The sequence below is a fragment of the Terrapene carolina genome, unplaced genomic scaffold (genome assembly GCF_002925995.2).
Source record: "Terrapene carolina triunguis isolate 2854851 unplaced genomic scaffold, T_m_triunguis-2.0 Scaffold190, whole genome shotgun sequence".
Classification (NCBI taxonomy): Eukaryota; Metazoa; Chordata; order Testudines; family Emydidae; genus Terrapene; species Terrapene triunguis.
Genome location: NW_020664541.1, coordinates 810,003 through 831,742, shown reverse-complemented (window position 1 = coordinate 831,742; position 21,740 = coordinate 810,003). Strand labels below are relative to the sequence as shown.

Here is a 21,740-nt window from a genome sequence, read left to right as displayed (position 1 = left end):
GAGGTCTGCTGCCCCCTAGTGGGGAAGACAGGAATAGTATGTGTTTACTCCGAACCTGGTATACTGTAATCCTATCCCCTGGCCTATTTCAGATGGGAGTAACCTTGCCCAGGGCTCTTCTGTTGAGAGACCGCAGGCAGTTTCTAGTTGCACTCAGTGCCCTGGTGGGAATCCATTAGCCATATCAAGCCACTATGCGACTAATAAGGCTCTTGGATAACTGTAGCCCTCAAATATCAATGATGTATGCATGCAGTAGAGACAGATAAATAGATAAGATAGATATGGTCTCTGAAAGGTAGCCAGAAATAACAGGGGAGGGGAAATAGCTTTTAGATTTTTCTTCGTACCTAATGCACCTGGGATGAATTATCATTCCTTAAATAATTTCTACAGACTAAACAGCAGTATTACCTACATATTGAAATAAGAGAAAAGGGGGGGAAGGGAGGAGAGTCTGTGTGTGAAAATTTCCTCCTCAGTTCCTTAGTTAAAAGCTTCCAGTCATCACAAAGGATTTGCCCTTGTGAAGGATCTGTTTCTAGCCTTTGTGTTTCCTTTCTCCTCTATGGACAAATTTGTCCTTCTCCAGAGACTTATAAAGTTTACATGTTCCTCTTGTAGCTGGTTATTATCAGTCTTAGAATATAACAAGACTTTGGGCAGAAATACATTACTTTTTGTGGCTGCAACCAGACCACTTCAGCCTGTTATTTTGCCATATCTCGCATGCTAAGCAGCATCTGGTTGAATCACTGAAACTTGGAACTGCAGAAAGTGGAGGTGGGGAGTCAGCAGCTGGCGTTTTTCCTTCCCAAGTTGGCACTGAACCATGCCCAGTGTGGAGGTGTTGGGGGCAAAGTGTTAGTGACAGTGCCATCTTTAGGATAAAATGTAAAATCAAGGCTCTTGTGTCATTATAGATCACCTGGCACAAGGGGAAGGATGTTAATTCCAGTTTATCATCCACATTCTGATTTAGACAGCTATGGTCTGCCTCTCTAAAATTCTCCATGCAGTTGCAGTAGGATATGGTATTAACTTCATGTCCTAAAAGGTGGTGGAGAGTTTCTGTGATCTGTTAAACAGCTCTGCACCAGAGGTAGCTACATTTCAGTGGTGGGCAAAGTGATTCCTTATAGATTGCAAAGCACTTCACAATCATTAGGAATTAAAGATGCCATGTAAATGTAAAATGTTGCTTCTACTGTAATAAATACCAGTCTGTGTAGATGCATTGTGGGTACATGCCCACTTGCTACTGGGGAAAGTGGAGAGATAAATTATGTCCCGACCTAGAAAGGGTTATTCACATTGAAGTACTGTAGTATATGCCTCTGGGCAAACACATTCTACTGTTATGATGGTATGAAGAATCCTTTCCTATCTGTGTAACCAAGCACATGGACTGTGTCTGCATTGGTGGGAGGGGTGATAAGTCTGGAGAGCGGTGTGAGGGCATGAGAAAAAACATTTTGTTGAGTAGTGTGTGCTGACTGCATGATTGTTCTGTTTCTTCTCCCTACCCCATAGCGCCTAGTCTCTATGAATATGCCACTGAACAGTGATGGGACTGTCATGTTTAATGCCACCCTCTTTGCGTTGGTCAGAACAGCACTGAGGATCAAAACTGAAGGTAACCCACTCAGGCTGCGCCTCCTAATCTCAAAGAATGTGTATGACGCATGTGGTTTTATTTCATGCATGTGACTGCGTGTGATGACTGGGAGCGTAGATGGATGACACCTATGCTGAAATTTACTGGGTTTGAAAATGACATATGGAGATCACATGCATAAAATGATTCCAGCTATTCACTTTGAGTGTGTGCCCCGGGAAGCAAATGTAAATGTGTAAAAAGGAATAACACCCTAGAGGGACGGTACAATGTTTCTAGCTAAGTGTCATCCAGGCAACTGATACCTTTGTAGTATCATTCCTGATTATTAGTAATTGTCCTAAAATTCCCTCTTAGATGATCTTGCAACTAAAGCTGCAGCTCTAGTGAATGCTCAGATAACGGTCAGGAAAAGAGGGGAAAAGGTGGCATATGTGCCAAAGCTGTAAATCTGCACCTTCGGAGGGCAGCAAATAGGCTCTGGGGTAGCAGCCTGAAATCACTGACCACTCTAGGATGGAGAAAAGATGCTACCAAGGAACAATCACTGGCCAGGCCAAAGGGCTAGATCCTCAGCCCCCGCTCTGTCACCTTTGCACTACAGGGCAGAAGGTGAGCTGCCATAAAGGACAGCTGAGGAGATCCCTTGTGTGGGGAGCCCAAACGTGGCATGGAGCTGGTCCAGCCATATAAACACCACCCAGTACTGGTCTCCCTAGCTGTCGGAGATGTCCCTTGAATCCTCCTGAGAAATCTTGATGGAACTTTCTTGGCAGTATCTGCAATCCCCTGCCAAAGGTGTCTAGGTTTGGCAGCCTTATTTCTTCCTCTGCCGTACGATGCTTTCCCACACCAGTCAGCGATAACTTAGGCTGGCACAATTGCAGTACATAGGCTAGCAGCATACGGGCCCAAGCGGCTTCAGGATGCCAGCTGTGCTCTCTGTGCCCTGGTTACCCTCAGGAGGGAGATATCAGCTAAAATCACCATTGCCTGTGGACAGTGGTGCCAGTATTCAGTGCCATTGCCCTATACTCCTGGTTTCATGCAGCCGAGCAATTCCCTCTTCACTTCTGTCACCCGGGTAGGCCACTCTCAGCGTGACTGGTGCTGTGAGTGGTGCGGTGCACAAGCACTCCAAAGCAGAAGTGGCAGTAAGCAGGTCTTGTTTAAATCTTTAGGGGAGCCAGGGAAGGCAGTTCTGAATCTTAACTTTCACTTTCCATTGTGACTATACTGACAACGTTAACTCTGTGTTTTATTGGCTCTTCTAATACGGCACCGCACAACACCACAAAGAACTTGGTGCCTACTCAGCTGAGCCTGCCTGTGCTGCACACAAGGACGGTTGCTGTCCTGGCACCGACATCTCAACCACCTATGACTACGCATACGCCGCCGCACCAATCGGCACCGGCCGACCCTATGGCACCCCTGCCACACCCAGCGCTATATATTCTGGTTCCTTCTACCGCTGCACCACAATTTATTCATTCCAGTGATTTGCTAATCTTGCCAACTTCACGTTCTCCATTACTTGGTACCGATCTCTCACCGGGACCGTCGGCACAGCTCTGACAGCTATCCCCTATTCCCTCTCACTTTTCTAGTGATGAGGATGACGAAGTGGAGGGAGTTTTTTCACCATACCATTCCTCCCCCCTTCTCACTCCTACTAGCATAGGACCAAGGAGACCAAGGTCCTCATAATCCAGGGATTTACCACCCGGGTATGGACACCAGTGGATGGGAGCATCCGTGTCCTTCCCCTGATAATGGCATTATTGGAACCCATGGGGGCCCTACAGCAGGCACCACAGTAGCCAGTACAGCCCACGTAGAGGCAACATTAGATCTCTTCCTGTACCCGTCCACAGTTCTGTGACGGACGGACAGGAGCAACCTGCAATGGTGCACGCAGATGAGGAGGCACCTGAACCCTCCCCAAATAATAATAATTCATCCACCTCACCGGAAGAGGCTATTATGGCCCTACCCTCAACAACAACGGATGATTTTACTCATTTTCAGGACCTCTTCAAAAGAGTGGCCAGTGAGCTCAAGATCACTCTGGAGGAGGTGTCAGAGACTCAGCATGACTGACATATTACCAAGATCACCCTACCTATTAATGGAGTCATTATGGATCCTGCCAAGAATATCTGGCAAACCCCAGCCACCATACACCCTACCTGCACAAGGGCAGACTGGAAATACTATGTCTGCTCCAGGGGCTCAGAATTCCTTTTCACACACCCAGCACCAAATTCACTGGTAGTAGAATCAGCCAACCAAAAGAACAAACAGCAGCATTTCCAGTCCACTTCCTCTGACAAGGACAGAAAAAGAATGGACCTACTCGGCCACAAAGTTTATGCATCAACCACGCTACAATTTAGAATGGCAAACTATGTGGCCCTACTGGCCAAATATGATCACAGAAATTACAGGAAACTCATGGACTTAATGATGTCCCAGAGGACAAGAGACACCAATTTAAAGCAATAATCTCTGAAGGGCAGATTATTTCCCGCACGGCATTGCAGGCTGCCCTTGATGCTGCAGACACATCTGCCAGGTCCACTGTGATGGCCGTAGTGATGCGTCAGGCTTCATGGTTTACCTCTTCTTCTTTCCCACGCAAGATTCAAAACACCGTGGAGGATCTTCCCTTTGATGGCGAGAAGTTATTTGCAGCAAAAACCAATGAGGTGCTGCACACCATGAAGGATTCCAGAGCGATGCTTAGATCCCTAGGCATCCATATACCGGAAACTAGAAGAAGACAATACAGGTATCAGCCTTACCAACGCCCACGATACCCAGCCAACACACAACAACAGAGGCCATATGACCACCAGCAGCAACACCGCCAGAGACCCAGGCATCAACGACGACGCCTCACAACATCAGCACCGTTGCAACTCCCTCCATCTAATAAGCAGATTTGGTCGAGGGTATAGAAGACCTCCCAGCCACTCCAGCGCTTATACTTCTCATCCAACCTTTTGGTCACCATTTACTCCCGTTCTACCACAACTGGAGAGCCATCATTATGGACAAATGGGCCCTAGAGGTCATCCAATTGGGCTATTCCATCCCCTTCCTGTCCATACCTCCTCGCCCCCACCACTCCATCCCTCTTCAGGGACCCCTCTCCAACAAGAGGTGCAACATCTTCTACAAATAGGAGCAGTGGAGATGGTACCCGATCAGCACAGGGGAAAGGGTTTTTATTCCCACTACTTTTTGACAGAAAAGAAAAGTGGGAGATGGCAACCCATCCTTGACCTCAGGCAACTCAACAAGTTCGTCAGAAAGCAAAAATTCAGAATGGTTGCCTTGACAGCCATAATTCCAGCACTGGAGCAGGGAGATTGGTTTTCAGCCCTCAACCTGCAGGATGCTTATTTTCATGTAACTATACACCCCGCCCACAGGCGTTTTCTCAGATTTGTTATGGACTCAAATCACTATCAATACAGGGTTCTACTCTTTGGTCTCTCAACAGCACCCCACGTCTTTTCCATGATTCTCGCGGTGGCAACAGTGCACCTACGGAAAAATGCGAGCGGAGAGGGCTAGAGTCATACTAATAGCCCCTACGTGGCCCAGACAGGCATGGTCCTCATTTTTAACGAGGATGTCAGTTTGCCCACTGATTCCACTTCCCCCCCTTCCGAACCTATTATCACAACACAGGGGTCAACTACACCACCCCAACTTAATGATGCTGCACCTCAAAGCAATGATTCTCTAATGAGGAACTAGATTGCTCTGAACAGGTACAAAACGTACTGTTACATAGCAGAACGCAATCCACTCGTATCACCTATCTCCATAAATGGACCAGGTTCACTCCCTGGTGCTCCCCCAAGCACACCGCTCCTGCTTCTGCCCCTCTTTCACTAGACTAATACTAGACTATCTTTTAGAACTTAAGCTATCTTGGCTCTCCTTTAGCTCCATAAAGGTTCATGGAGCAGCAATTATAGCGTTTCACAATAAGACCAGAGACACTTCTATCTTCGCCCCCCCCCCATCACAAAGCAGTTCCTCAAGGGCCTCCAGACCCTATACCCAGACATTAGACCACCCACTCAACCTTGAGACCTACACTTGGTCCTCACATGCTTGATGCACCATCCATTTGAGCCACTTGCAACATGCTCTCTCCTACATCTATCCATGAAAACTGCATTTTTAGTTGCCATTACATCTGCCAGACGTGTAGGAGAACTTGGAGCACTTATGGCTGAACCACTGTACATTATATTTTTTAAAGACAAAATCACACTCAGAACACATCCTAAATTTCTCCCAAAGGTGCATTCCTCCTTCCACCTCAATGAACCTATCCATCTACCAACTTTCTTTCCTAAACCGCATACCAACACTTTGAAATCAGCAATGCACATACTCGATGTGCGCAGAGCATTGTCCTTTTATCTGGATAGGACTAAGCCCTTTAGGGCTTCCCCTAAACTTTTCATTTCAATCGCAGAATGATCCAGAGGCAAATCCATCTCTACCCAGAGAATATCCAATTGGATAGCAGACTACATCCGCTTATGCTACCAACTAAAGAAGATGAATCTTCCAACTTCTGTTAGAGCACACTTCACCAGATCTCTGTCAATGTCTGTGGCATACGTAACATTCCCCTCACAGATATTTGCAAAGCCGCCACCTGGGCTTCAGAGCATACCTTTGCTAAACATTGTGCTCTTACTCTGGGACCCCTGACCGACATTCAAATGGGCTGAACTGTGCTGTCTACAGCTTTCTTACCAGATCCGAAGTCCCTATCTCCTTAAGAGATGCTGCTTTTCAGTCATCTGGAGTGGAGCACCACAGGGACATCTCTCGAAGAAGAGGAGGTTACTCACCTGTGCAGTAACTGATGTTCTTTGAGATGAGTGTTCCTGTGGATGCTCCACTACCCACCCTCCTCCCCTCTACTTCGGAGTTTGGAGCGGTCTCCATTGTAGAGAAGGAACTGAAGAGCCCGGACCACCCGCGCGCACGTTATTGAGGCACATTTGGCGCGTGAGGGAGGCACCGTGTGTGCGCAGCCCGTGCGAGTACTACTGTAAAAATCTCCAAGCGAAGGCGCAGGGGCGCACCAACACCTGGAGTGGAGCACCCACAGGGACACTCATCTTGAAGAACGTCAAGTTACTGCACAGGTGAGTAACCTTCTCTTACTTGTTATTTTACAGTGTGACACAACTCAGAGGTCCAGTGACAAGCACAGTGTAATAATTATCAATGTACCACAAGCAACACAAAATGAATAGGTGCATTGACAGTGTTATATTCATAGATGTACCCCAACCTAACATAACTCCTAGCAGGCCCCAAAACTGCAGGGCCAGGCAGAGCACAGACCACCACAGCACATTACTGCGGCTTGCTGTAAAAGTGCTCTTTCAAAGCCTCCCTGAGCTGGATAGCTCCACGTTGAGCTTTTCTAATAGCCCTTATGTCTGGCTGTTCAAACTCAGCAGAGAGCCACTCCGCCTCTGCCACCCACCCTAGCGGCAGCTTTTTGCCCTTTGCCTCACAGACATTATGCAGGACCCAGCAGGCGGCTATAATCATTTTTTTTCACTGAGCTCCTGTCTTGTCAGTAAACTACGCCAGTCTCCCTTCACTCTACCAAAAGCACATTCAACTGTCATTCTGTACCTGGTGAGCCGGAAGTGGAATCTTTCCTTGGTGCTGTCGAGGTAGCCGGTATACGGCTTTGGGAGCAAGGGGTGGGCTGGGTCCACCCGGACCATTCTTACCATCTCATCATCCCCAGTGGTAATCCTCTGTTCAGGAAAGAAAGTCCCTGCTTGCCGCTCTCTGAACAGTCCTGTGTTTACTTAAAGATGTGAGCGTCATGCACCTAACCTGACCAGCCAAGGCTGATATCAGTGAAGTGTCCCCAGTGAGCCACCAACACTTGCATAACCATAGAAAAGTTGCCCTTTCTGTTGACGCACTCTGTGGCAAGGTGTGATGGGGCCAAAATAGAGATATTTGTGCCAGTTATTGCCTCATCACAATTTGGGTATCCCATTGCTGCAAATCCATCCACTGTGGCCTGCACATTGCTGAGAGTCAAAGTTCTGCATAGCAGGAGACGATTGATGGCCCTGCACAGTTGTACGACAGTAGCCCCCACAGTGGATTTTCCTGTTCCAAAATTGTTTCCTAGTGACGTTTCCACAGTGCAAGCACCACTCACTTCTCCGCTGTCCATGCAGTTCTCATTCTGGCGTCCCTGCACTGGAGGGCTAGGGCAAGCTCAGCATGCTGATCGAGGAATGTGGCCTTGAGCGTTCTGCAGCTGCTGCTCATGGTCCCATTCTTGCGTTACGATGCGATCCCATCAGTCGATGCTCATTTCTCGGGCCCAGAAGTGGCACTCCACTGTCTGCAGATGCTCCATGAATACCATCAACAACCTTGCATTGGTTCTCACTATGTTCCACAGCAGTCTGTCCTCCATGAAATCATCATGTTTCCCGCTGATTTGGGTCTTCTTACAGCTCTACGATTACCAGAGGATCGTTTGTCCTGTGCGTGCAACGCTTATGACAGTAGTGCAAAGCTGTGCAGGCTCCGTGCTTCTGTCAGAGATGGTGGAGAACGAGGATGTCAGCGTGGGTTTGTGGGATTTTTTAAAAAGTGCAAAAAATATGGGCTATAGATGACAATATGGCATGGAGACCGTTGAAAACTGGGAAGTTGACCTCTTGCTCCCAGTCACCCCTGGGCGACTTGTTTTGGCTCCACCAGGCATTGCCAAAACTTCCCAAAAGATAGTGGGCGCTGGATGGTAGCGGGTTGCACACTGGGATACCTATCCATGGTGCACCACACTGTGCATCAATACAAGCACGGCTGGTGAGTATGCGCAGCGCTGACGCAGGGAGGCAAGTATACATACGTGCACAAGGAATATACTAACTGCGGTAGTTTTATGCTGATGTAACTTGCGTGGACCAAAGTTTGTGGTGTAGACATGGCCTTAGCTTCAAACCATGTAAGTGTGGTCTTCATGGTTAAAACAGGAGACTGGGAATCAGAACACGTGAGTTCTAATTCCTGACTTTGACACTGACTTGCTGTGTAATCCTGAGCAAGTCACTTAACGTTATCATTCATTAAGAACTGCTGGTGTGCACAGTGCTGTGCAGAACATTGGGGAGGATGGAGTTCCCATAGGAGCTTCCAGTCTTAGGTCCAATTCTGCAAGCTCATTGTGTCAGGAGGTGGAGGGGACTCCTACTGTAAGTCCACAGGGGGCTTACAAAACTGGGCCCCTCATTAGTCTGACAGAACATTAGGGGCATTGAAAGCACCGGATGGGGTGGAACCTGAAAGGGGTTCAGAAGTAGGGTGACCAGATGTCCCATTTTTAAAGGGACAGTCCCGTTTTTGGGGACTTTTTCTTATATAGGCGCCTATTACTTCCCACCCCCTGTCCTGTTTTTTCACAGTTGCTATCTGGTCTCCCTATGCAGAAGGCAATATTGATTTGGTTGTAAGAGCCTGGGAGTTCACTTAGGGTAACAATGATAGACTCCATGAGGCAAGTGCACTTGGGGAGGAGAGGGTGGTAGTTTGATCCACGAGGAGAAGGAAGGGAATTCCATGCATAAAGGACTGCATGGAAGAAGGGGCATACATGAGAGTCAGAAAAATAAACCAAAGGGGCTGTAAGGTGGGCACCTTGAGAAGAGAGAGGCAGTTGGAAGGGGATCACAGACAATGGAGATACTAATATTTACTCAGTCCCAGAGGTGTTGTGTTGCTTGATTCAGTAATGTCTGTTAAGGGGGTAGAGTTCCTTGGATGCAATATGCAATATCCTAGTCCCTGGTATGGTCCCCTCAAGTATTTTTGTACCATGTTTATATACCTCGCAGGTGGAGCCTATTAAGCTCTCAAAGCCCTTCCTCATAAAATAAGCAAGAATACCTTTAAAATAGCCTTTGTGCTAGTTTGTCAGAATGCTTTGCATGTCTCTAGTGCCTTCCCCGTAGCACTTCACACACCACCAACTTCAGACTCTCAACTTCCCTGTGAGGTGGTAGTACGTATGCTTTGCAGATGGGGAAATTGTGGCACAGAGCAGGGAAGAGCTGGGAGTAGAATCCAGGTCTCCTGACTCCCAGCTGTGCTGTTACTACAAGATGGTTCTTCCTTCAGAAGTAGTTCCCCTCCACAGGCCCTCTGCTGTCACTGCTCGGCCTTCACTGGACCTCCAGAAAGGCGGGAAGTGCTGTATCTGATCACGCATGTGGTCATTTATAGCATAAAATGGTCCTACAGTTTTCTGTCTCTCTCGGCCAGGCTGCCCCAGGCAATGCCCATCCAGAGCAGACATCCGACCACACCCAGAATCAGAATGTGCGCTCCCACCTTTCCATCTCTCCACAGGGAGGTGTGAGCAGCTCCTGAGTCTCTACACATTTAGGAATTAGACTGTCTGCTGTGAGCACGAGGGAGTAAGCCATGGTCAGACAATCCCATTGCCCACATCCAATTGCCCTCTGCTGCTCTTGAAGCATTCTCCTGCTGTAAGAGAATGCATTTGGCAGACTTTTGAGCCACTCTTTTCCTTTTGGGATGCCGGAGTATAAGTGTGAAATTTTCTCCTCTGCTGGAGCTGGCTTAATTCCTCTGTTCACTGATTCCCCTGGCAGGTAACCTGGAGCAAGCCAATGAGGAGCTGCGAGCGATCATTAAGAAAATCTGGAAGCGCACCAGCATGAAGCTGCTGGATCAGGTTGTGCCCCCTGCAGGCGGTGAGCAAACTAGCCTTTCCTTGTCTGTCTGTCTTGTCACCCCTTTCTCTACCTGCTGTTTGTCTTTCCATAATCCTGTCACTTTTGTGGTCCTGGGTGGGATATGGGAGGCATGCTTTCCTTTACACGATGGTATCTGTCAGACTGGACATTACAGCTGGTTGAGTGCTGTATGCTTGTATCAGTGAATGTGTAACCCTCTCAATGGGCAACTTTTGGGAGGAGGTGGAGATGTCAGGGTGGGAGAGAAAACAATATTCTCAGATGCATACACCAGATCTAAATGGGGTGATGTTTACAGTTCTCTACACACTCCCAGTGAGCCAGGGACAACAGGATTTTGCCTTGCATTACGCATGGCCTTTCTCCGGAGGGCTAGATGCTTATCAGTATTGCATAACTCTAACGTGATCCCTGGTACAGGGTGTTCTATTTATTTGCCTTGTCAGTGACTATTTGCTGCCAGGGAGAGAAGAAGCAATAAACATTTAGTAGCTGAGGGCAGGGCATAGGAGAGCAGAGTAACATCACTTTTATCAGCATGTCAGAAATAAACCTTCAACCTTGAGCGAAGGCTATGGCCTCTTCTCCTGGGTTCCTAGGCCTGTGCTTTCAGCTTGGACTCCTGTCAGATCCATATGGACACAGTGGGCCAGATTCTCAGCTGGTGTAAATTGGCATAGATCCACATCTGGCCCAGTATGTTATTGAGGTAGATTTGGGAGTATGCACCGGGATTTTATCTGAGGCATGCTTTCTGTCCCCCTCCCCCCCCTCCTTTTCTGCTACCTACTTTCTGTCTCACTCTCCCCTCTCATCTTCTGTCCCACTTTTCTCTTTCCCACAGCCCCTTTATCCATCCCTCTTTACACTCTTGCTTGACCCCTCCTCTTAGCCCATCCTCCCCCAACTCCTGACCCTCTCACAGCATCAGAACAATGACCCCCCTCTCTTCTGGCCCATCCATCTCCTGACAGCTCATCCTCGGCAGGAACATGATTGACACTTGTGGTTTCCAGGCACTGGGCGTCTGGTCTCCCCTCTTGTACCTTAATAATGAGCCTTCATGCTGGGCTGGTGAGCCTCCCCACAGCCGCGCTGCATTATTGCTGACCCCCCATTCAGGCTGTCACTCAGAATCGCACTTTGAGGATCGTCTGTATTTAAGGTCAGATCCTGAAATCTTTGCTCAGCCCTTGTCCTCACGGAAATCAATGCCCCACAAAACTTCCATTGACTCCAGGTGGGTTTTGCCTAAATAAAAATTGAGTTAAGATTTGACCCATTGACGTCAATGAGAGTTTTGGCTGAGTAAAGGGAGAGCAAGGACTGCAGGATTTGTCCCTTGGTTTGAAGCAGGTACTAACTCACAACAGGACATTGCAGATACACTGAGGTTTTATCTGGGAAATTGGTACAAGCAACTGAAATGGTCAGGAGCCATATCTTTATAGTAAATGTACCCATCAGTTATAGGCATTCTATACCAGTATAGCTAACCTATGCCCGTAGATGTAAGCCATCTCTGACCCCCACAGAGCCTCTGCAAACAGCTATGGCTCTGGAGTAAATCTTCCCTCTAGCCTGCTGTACTTCTACCCTGAAAACAAATGCCTTTGCCTCTCTTTGGTTCCTGGTATTTCTTCTGTAAATGGCAAAGCTTTGCAGCTTGTATTGGTGAATTCACTGTTTACAATCAGCTGCTTGTTTGCTTTTGGAAATATCCCCCATGCAGACGATGAGGTGACAGTCGGGAAGTTTTATGCCACTTTCCTGATCCAAGAGTATTTCCGGAAATTCAAGAAACGTAAAGAACAAGGCCTCGTGGGCAAACTCTCACAGCGGAATGCTCTCTCCTTGCAGGTGAGTGATGGGCAGATGTGGGCCTGGGTGCCACAGGAATGAAACAAGGACATAGAGCTGGAGGTTTAATAAGTTTGTAGACTTCCTTAACCTTGTTACAGTCAAGGACACTTGGCCATGCCTCCTTCCCAGCAAGTGCCACGCACTTTGGGAACTGTACTGAGCAACTGACAGGCCCCTCAGTAGAGGGAACATTGGAGGCACCTTGAGCTGCCATATCAATCCCTCCAGATAGACGTTCATCTATCAAAGGCCATGCACCCTTCCTTATGTTGGCGGGATGCTGGGTGAATCACTTGCTCCTTTGGGCTGGTATGTTTATGCACATGTGCAGTACTTGTTAAAACAAGCACCTGGTAATGAAGAGTCTTCGGTCCTATTGCTAATTCCGCCAGAAATTTGCTAGGCAGCCTTTAGCAACTTACCCTCTTTGCGAGTTGGTCTCGCCACCTCTAAAAGGGGAATGGGGTAACAGTACCTGCTGACCTCACAGGGCAGTGGTGAGGTTAAATTAATCAATGTTCATTAAGTGCTGGGTAGCAGATGATGTCCAGTGTAAAGTGATACCGTTTTTATTGCTTACCTAACTACATGGAAACAGAGTGTTACATGGTACTGTTTTCCAGGCCGGGTTGCGCACATTGCATGACATTGGGCCAGAGATCCGACGGGCGATCTCCGGAGACCTGACAGCCGAAGAGGAGCTAGACAAGGCCATGAAAGAAGCTGTTTCCGCTGCCTCTGAAGATGATATCTTCAGGGTAGGTGCTACTGCTGAAATCCTTCTTTTCCTCTTGAATGAGGCTACGTGCTGAGCCCAATACATTAGATTGGGCAATGCTATATGGTACATTTCAGTTTCTCTCTCTCAGTTTCCCAGGCTGTATTATAGAGAACAGAAATGGAAAATATAAAGCTATATGTCAAATAGAATCAGATGGCCAAATCCTGAGGGCCTCATGTAGCGTTCACTCCATTTTTCCTCAGTGGGAGTTTTGCCTGAGTAAAGACTAAATACAGTCCGAGTGAGAATGTCAGGGTTTGACCCACAGAAATTGAAAAAACGAATCAGGTCATCACCTCCATGCTCCATCCTATGCATTATTGATCCACTACATTCTCTAGTGTTTTGTTTAGTCCACTTTTAAGTGACCCAAGCAATGGGTCTTCCAGCACGTCCCTGGGAGACAGTCGCACCCCCTCATACATCTCACAATGGAGAATTTTTTCTGAACAATCAGGCTAAATTTTCTTTTTCTTAGTTATGCCTTTGGGCAACCCTCAACATTCCCTCTCTCTCCTTGGTGCCTCTACCCTTCAAATACTTACAGAAAGTTACTCTCTCTCCCCTTCATTATGGCTTAGTCAAGCTCTACGTAACAGGCTCTTTAAACCTTTCCTCACTAGTCCCTCCTGCTGGTTAATCATTTTCGTTGCTGTTCTCTGAATTCCTTCTAGTAAGTGGATCTCTTTCTGGTACCGTGGTACGCAGAATTGAACACAATAGCCCAGATTCTCCATCCCACCCAAACTCCACTCAACACAGGAATGGAGGAGAGGTGCAAAGATGGCTCTTCACCACTTATAGAGCCCTCTGTATTCTGGAGCTGGCTCTTGTCATCTATCAGAGCACTACATTAGAGCTCATTTACAACGGACCCCATCACAGCCTCTCTGACAGAGATGTCCATATTCTAGGATTATTTCCTGGTAGGGAGACATTCTGCTTGTAACGGGCCATATCACATTACCAAATTGGTCCCCAAATTTTCTTTCTCCAAACATTGCTTTGAGGTGCAGTGACAAACACCAGGCCTGGAAAATTGTCCTCATTTGCACCTATTCTCACTCACCAAGAGAAAATGTTTTCTGTTTTGCTGACAGAGGGCTGGTGGTCTGTTCGGAAACCATGTCAGCTACTACCAAAGTGATGGCAGGAGCTCATTCCCCCAGACATTCACCACCCAGCGCCCTTTGCACATCAATAAATCTGGCAACAACCAGGGAGATACGGAGTCCCCATCACACGAGAAGCTAGTGGATTCCACCTTCACTCCCAGCAGCTACTCGTCTTCGGGCTCCAACGCCAACATCAACAATGCCAACAATACTGCCTTGTCCCGCTTCCACAGCCCACCCAGCTACCCAAGTACTGTCAGCACAGTGGAGGGGCATGGCACACCCTTGTCACCCACCATACGAGTGCAGGAAGCCCCTTGGAAACTCACTTCCAAAAGGTAAGCTCCAAAGAAGCAATGGGCTAATGAAACCAATGCATATGTACAATTTTTTAAAAATGATATTGCCTAGTGAAAGTCATGCTCTGACAGTCTAGAGGCGGGACAAGGTGCTGTCGTGCATGGGATTTGAGGTGAGCTCTCAGGCTCATCACTTGCTGCCTAGACCAGCAATGCTGCAGAAGCACCACACGCAGCCTCTGGAAAGAAGCACTGCTTAGCACCACCATTGATCAACACCCTCCATCTCCCAGGCTATAAAATTGGTATCTGAAGGGAGCTGCATCCTAGGCTGTAGGGAGGTGTTTTACCTAAGGCAAATTAAATAGAGAAAGAATGGAGAAATGCAATTCATACTTGCAAACACTAGAAGAGAGACTCTAGACCAGTATTTCTCAATCAGCAGGTGACAACTCCCAGGGAGCTCATAAAATGCAATCTGGAGGGATGTGAGGCATTCAAAAATGTATTATAATCTAAAGCAAAGGAAATTTCACTCCCAATCTCTCCATACAGCCTTACCCTTCAAAGTCAGATATTCGCTGTTAACCTGTCAAAACGCACACGAATGAATTATATCATAGACTTATCGCTGTTATCATTCATACATGTTTTACTTGGTTATAATAAATGTAAAGGGGTCATGAATATTTCTGACTTCAAATAAAGGGTTGCCAGCCTGAAAAGGTTGAGAAATAATTGTTCTAGAGAAGAAGAGAAGAGAATAACAAGACGAGGATGCCAGAGGTGTGTGAGTTTGTTTGAATAAAGAATCCAATAGCTTTTCCATTTCCCAGCCTTCCTTTTGGAAACTATAGGAATTTCACAGCTATTTGTTTCCATACTTCTCCTCCTCCTTACTTGTGTTTATGTTACATTCCTGACATAGTCTTCTTTTTCCCCCTTGCTTCCTTGGTGAACTAGGACACATTACTATGAAACATTGGGACGGTAGGTGTTTCCTCTCATGCTGTAACGTTCTCCAGAGTTGCTCCTGTTGAAGTTAATGTCCAAATCCCCATTATTGTTTCACTTAAGCCCTAAGTTCCTAACTCTGAACAAAACTTTATGGTTGTTCTTTAAAAGTTTACAACTGAACATTAACTTAATGCAGCTTTGAACCTTTACTATGCAGAAGAAGAATGCTGCTTTCCCTTTATTTTTTTAGTAATTTACGTTTAACACAGAATTGTACTGTGTTTGCTTTGTGTGTGTGTGTATCTCTGCTGCTGCCTGATTATAAATGTGGTTGACTGGTCAGTTTGTAACTCTGGTGTTCGTAATTCTGAGGTTCTACTGTAATAGTAGTATGGTGTCTTCAGGAGACATTCACCAACTAGGTTCCTCTAGCCATAATGCAGACAATTGTATGGACTCTGGTAGCTGGATTACCTGGTGGACTCCTGTGGAATTTTCACCTCAATCTCCACATGATCTCAGACCTGACCCCCGTCATTCTCTGATCATTGCAGAGTGAAGTCTGTTTTATCCTGTTCTTACCAAAATAGTGTAGGGTTTGGCTAGAGCTTTGCCATGTGGGCTGATGAGGGAATGACACTGTTATACAGGACCTTTTCTTCACCCATACAGCTATGATTGCCAGTCATCCCCTGTCTGATCACTCAGACACTTCCTTGGATTTTTTTTTCAACTGACCCAAAGCACCATACGTATACTCATTTCCCTCCACTCCACCAAGTGGAGTGAACCAATGACCAAACAACCATGTTTCTTCACTTCTCCTATTCCCACGTGGTGCTTCTCTGCCACACTGCTCCCTGCTGACAGCACAGGTAACAGAGTGAAAGTTTCAGATTTCTGAAGCTCTCCATGCTGGCATTTCAGAGATCCAGGTTCCGTTCAGCTGCTTGCACAATCAAACTGCAGCCTAATACCAGGAAGCCCAGCACAGGAAATGGAGGGAGGAGGAGGAGGTAGAGATGGAATTCAAGGTGCTCCACCCACCACAGAATTTGAATAGCACCCATCGAACTCAATTGAAATTACTCATATTCTATTATTGGAAAATAAGGATCAAGGATGGGAAAGACTAGGGGAGAGAGAAGATGAAAGAGAGCAGAGAGAGAGAAATGGCACAGAGAGTGGAAGACAGGAAAAAGAGACCATAAGCATCACAGCTGAGAGGGGTGGTATAATGTCAAGGAGGCACCCTTCTGAAATTCCTTACCGGCACTTTTTGCCACCATAGAAGAAAATCCACCCCTCTCTCCCTCAGGGAATCCATCTCAGGTTTTATACTGAGCCCCAGGAGACAGGACTTTAGTAATTTAGTCAGTGCCCTGAATGCTTATTCAGTGCAGGCATGATCAATTGCATTCATAGTATGTACATCACTACTGACTCTTGATGCTTTGATTAAGGAGCTCCAACTAAGTGGGGACAAAACAAAGGGTCACTTGTATTTATGAGTTGTGCTTCTGTCTTTGATCATTGATTTTTGTGTGATGGCTCGGCACTGGCCATAACAATAAACGCAGACAGATGGAGCCCTGTCATTTTGTCTCGATAGCAGCTTTTCTTTACCATCTCCAAATTTTGACTTGCCTTTTTTGCTCATTAGCTCCAGTTCCAGAGACAGCCAGCTGGCAATCGTTTGCCAAGAGGAAGTATCTCAGGATGAGACTTACGATGAGAATTTGAATGAAGACATAGAGTACTGTAGCGAACCAAGTCTGATCTCTACTGAAATGTGAGCTTTGCAATAGAGTGGCCAAGCTGTTTGGGGTTTTCTGGTTGGGGGGCTGTGTGATATCTTTCTTTAAAGACCCTTCATCAGTTCAGCCTAGGGAATGGAACTAAGGGAAGGCTAGTAAGAAGAAACAGGTTTGCAAATGGAACACTGCGCCAATCCAGATATCAAAAGATGAAAAAATGTGCTTAAGCCCAGGCAAATAGTATTGGGAAAGGAATTTTTTCTATGACTTTTTGAAGTCACTTTCCTCCCAGTGGTACCAGTGGCAGTGCTACCTCCATGCCCCTTCACCATCCATTTCTAATGTCTAACGTTCACCGATTTCATCACCAGAGCTTTCTCTGTCCCAGCCTTGGATGCTGTCTCTGGAGCATTTAGATCTGGCAAACTAACAAGTTAGCTACATCCCTTCTTTGTGAATAGAGCGTTCTTCCTCTTCCTCATCTCCTTCCAAATAGTGCAGCCTTTCCCTAGTAGAAGGGGTATCCGATCCAGCATGATATCCTGCTCAAGTGATGGTTCCAAACTCTCTGTTTTTCATTCCAGGCTCTCATACCAAGATGATGAAAACAGACAACTGACTCCACCTGAAAACAACAAAGGCGAGGGCTCCAGGCAGTCTCCAAAGAGGGGGTTTCTTCGCTCCTCGTCACTGGGTAATATTCCAGCAGGATGTACAAGCTGTGCTTTCTGATGCCTTGACTGATTTCTCACATCTTGCTGGAGAATCCTGTCATGTGTGGCCTCAGGTTTTGATGTGCACTTTGCTTCCCAGGAAGAACATGAGACACAGAGTGCAGGATAAGATCTTGACAATGCACGTCTTACCAGCAGGCCTCTCCATTGCTTATATACTGCTCAGTCAGTGTATAAATCTGTGGTTCTCGGGATGGCATGCATCTATGTGAACTGGTTGGTTAAGTCTGCATGTGAACTAGGGGAACTTATCAGAGCTCTGTGGCCCAAAAGAACCTCCTCATAGAGCCAGCCGATAGAGTGAATTAGTATGTAGTAGTCTTTTCTTTAAATATTGAACAGGGAGAAAGAAAATGTTCTTCTTTCTTCTCTTGCAAAAGAAAAATGATGAATCTCAGTACAAGCAAATACACCGATAATCTGGTCTCTGCTTTAATTGTAACTGAAACTTTTCAAGTGTTAGGATTTGCAGACTAAAGTCAAGTGCGGTCCTTTGACCATGCAGTTTCACAGAAGTACTAGCCCCCTCACATCAGTGAATCCTTACATTGTTGTAACATGGTTCACTTCCTCATCCAACACCGTTACAACTCATTTTGCCACACTGTTCAGAAATCTTCTAGCATACCTAGGAGGATCATCAGTAACACAGTTTCTACTAGCACTATTGTTAAAAAAAAAAAAAAATCCCTGTCCAGAATATGTGCTAGTTTTCAGCTGTCTTGGAACACAGCTGTTGGTCAGACTTTATGATGCTTGACAAACTTTTTCAAATACAGTTGCTCTAGCAAGGTGCAAGGTATCAAGGTAAAGTGGACAGGGCCTACAATGGGAATTTTTCCTCTACACCCCCAGAGGTATTACACTGATACCAAGCTCAAGTCAGAGAGTCTCTGTAATATGGTGTGAATGATGATCACAGTTCTGTGCCATTGGCATTGCAGGTCGAAGAGCATCTTTTCACTTGGAGTGTCTGAAGAGACAGAAGAACCAAGGTGTAGATGTCTCCCAGAAGACAGTTCTGCCATTGCATCTGGTACACCATCAGGTAAGATTTAATTACTAAGCAGCGGCCAACCAACCCAGATGAACATTTAACATTTGCAGTGCTTACCAATGGCACCACTAGCCGACCTCTCTGAAACCATTAGAAACCAATATCAAAGATGCTGTTGTTAGAAATTGTTTTTGTGCTCCTGTCAGCTCCTGGTTTCAGGATTTTCATAACTCCCAGAACAAAGCTGCAGGAACATGCTCTTCAAAGTTGGCAACATCAATCAGTACCTGACATACATGAAGGGGAAAAAAACAAAAACCTAGCTAACATCTCATGGTACAAATAGCTAGCCAAATCCATCCCTACTGTAACTCCATTGACTTTGATGGAGCTATTAACATGAGTAAATGGAGAGGGACTACCTCCACTTCAGTACAAAAATAATCAGTTATGCTAATCATTTTTAAAAAGTAAACTGATTAAATGTAACAAGTCAGTTTCTTAAAAACCCTGACAGAGACATACATGAACTTAGTGCTTTCTATTTGGACATATCTAGATGATTAATCCGCTGTCAAGTCAGAAGTGAACACCTGTCCTTTGTTTGATGCTAAACTGTCTTTCCCTGTGTGACACTATAATATAAAAACTATTGCAGAAACAGTTTTCATATGGCACTACCAGCCTTGGGACACTTGATGTTCCTGTTGGTTGATTGCACATTTCTGGGGTGCTCTTATTATCTGTAGAGTAGTATTAGTATACGTGATTCTTAAAACGCACATAAGAGGGTAAGGTCCCTGCTTCAGGGAGCTTTCAGTCTGATTCACTGAATCCAGTACACAGGTCAACAGTTCAATGCAAGAAGGCCTTGTGGAAGACTGTACTGGGGAAGCATATCCTTCATTTCTTTGACTATCAGGAACTCATGGTGCTGCGACAGAAAAACCATCCAGTATTCCACCCCATCAACATTCCCTCTAGTGTAAAAGATGTTAATGCTACAAGAAAACTCCACTATCAGAATTATGGTCTTCTGGGTTTGGTAATATTGATTGCTGCTTCCTTTCAGTGGGTGAAATTAAAATTTGCACTGTCCGTTGTAAACAATCTGTTAATTTCCCATTAGATATTAAACACTGTAGGGTGTCTTCTCATTGTGAATACTTGAAGAGTTATTCATAGGAAAGGCTCACACATATTGATATATGAAGGATATATAACTTGCTGTGATCCTTCAAACACTCCTGGAACTTTGTCAGTATTGTACTGGTTGGAAACACAGCTTGTATTATATTTCTACAACAGGCTGAAGAATCAGTTCAGTTGTGCTTAGGGTGACCAGACGTCCCAATAAAATCAGGACTGTCCTGATTTTTAGGCGTTTGTCCCGCGTCCCGACCGATGTTTGGTCGGAACGCAATTTGTCCCGATATTTCACACTCCTGTTTTTTGTTTGTTTGTTTGTTTTGTTTTGTTTGTTCCACCGGCAGGACTCCGCTTTTTTTTTTTTTTTCCTCCCCCTCTGCCGGCGGGACTCCGGGACTCCGGGTTTTTTTCCTCTCTCTCTGCCGGTGGGACTCCGGGACTCCGTTTTTTTTTTTTTTTCCTCCTCTGGCGGGGACCACCCCCCTCATGTGTCCCGATATTTTCTTCATCCCATCTGGTCACCCTAGTTGTGCTTCTAACCAATCTAGGACCCATCCTGCAGCCTGTTCAATTAAATGGAACTGCTTATGAGAGCAGAGACTGCAGCATCAGGCCGTTAGGGGGAGATATTCAAAAGGCCCAAAGGCCAGTTAGGTGCCCATTTTATACTGAAAATTAATAGGAGCTGGGCAATTAGCTGCCTTCTGTGCCTTTAAAAATCTCCCCCTTTATGAAAAATGTTTGGGTAACTGACCCATGGCACTAATAGAAGACTCTTCTGTTATCCCATTTCTTTGTGTGAAATCATCAGCATAGCATATTTAGAAACCATTCCTGTTTGTGTTAAAGTCAGTTGCCATTGATTTCAATGGGAGGAGGTCTGGAAAGTTAATGAGGGAACTTTCTGCTTACAGATAGTACAAAATCACAACTTTTTATTTTCTATGGGTTGGCTTCTGATTCCCTTGCTCACACTGAGTAGTACCTTACTCTATGAGTTGCCCTATTGACTTGTGGAATAAGGTACCATTCAAGGTGAGTAAAAGTATCAGACTCTGGCCCTATGGAAAAAGAGATTTCTTTGAATCACTTACTTAGTTAAAAGGTACTACATGACTCATGAATTATGTATTTAAATTCTTTTGAGGGACTGGGTGGCTCAGGGGACTAGTAATGGATATTGATCTTTTCACTAATAGATCACTACATAAAATCCAAAGCAGGTTGGTTTTAACTGAAATTTATTACCAACTAAGGCTGTGTCTAAACTAGCACTTATGTCAGCAAAACTTTTGCTGCTCAGAAGTGTGAAAAAACACACCCCACCCCATCCCGAGCAACATAAGTTTTGCCGGCATAAGCACTCATGTGCACAGTGCTATGACGATGGGAGACACTCTCCCGCCAACATAGCTACCGCTGTTGAGCTGGTTTTATTATGAGAGAGCTCTCTCCTGTTGGCCACACGAGCGCTCTTACAGCGGCACGGCTGTATCGGTACAACTGTGCCGCTGTAAGGTTGTAAGTGCGGACATGGCCTTAGTGTCGCTGGAGACCTAAATGAAATGAGTTGATAGTCTCAGTTCAGTTTCTAGAGTAGATATCACCAAAACACATCACCACAATTAGCAATACATGATGGTGGTGGTGGGATCAGAAG

The 21,740-nt window shown here is 45.9% G+C and overlaps 1 protein-coding gene across 2 annotated transcripts in view; it reads left to right on the top strand.

Annotated features, from left to right (window-relative positions):
- Positions 1–21,740, top strand: part of CACNA1C (calcium voltage-gated channel subunit alpha1 C) — a 594,404-nt gene that overhangs the window by 570,097 nt on the left and 2,567 nt on the right. For both annotated transcript variants that reach the window (XM_024210494.2, XM_024210493.2), the window contains exons 37-44: positions 1,534–1,636; positions 10,324–10,425; positions 12,161–12,288; positions 12,915–13,049; positions 14,173–14,525; positions 17,107–17,235; positions 17,785–17,894; positions 18,879–18,982. In XM_024210494.2, coding sequence (XP_024066262.1) covers positions 1,534–1,636; positions 10,324–10,425; positions 12,161–12,288; positions 12,915–13,049; positions 14,173–14,525; positions 17,107–17,235; positions 17,785–17,894; positions 18,879–18,982 — 1,164 coding nt within the window. The remainder of the gene's footprint in view (positions 1–1,533; positions 1,637–10,323; positions 10,426–12,160; positions 12,289–12,914; positions 13,050–14,172; positions 14,526–17,106; positions 17,236–17,784; positions 17,895–18,878; positions 18,983–21,740) is intronic.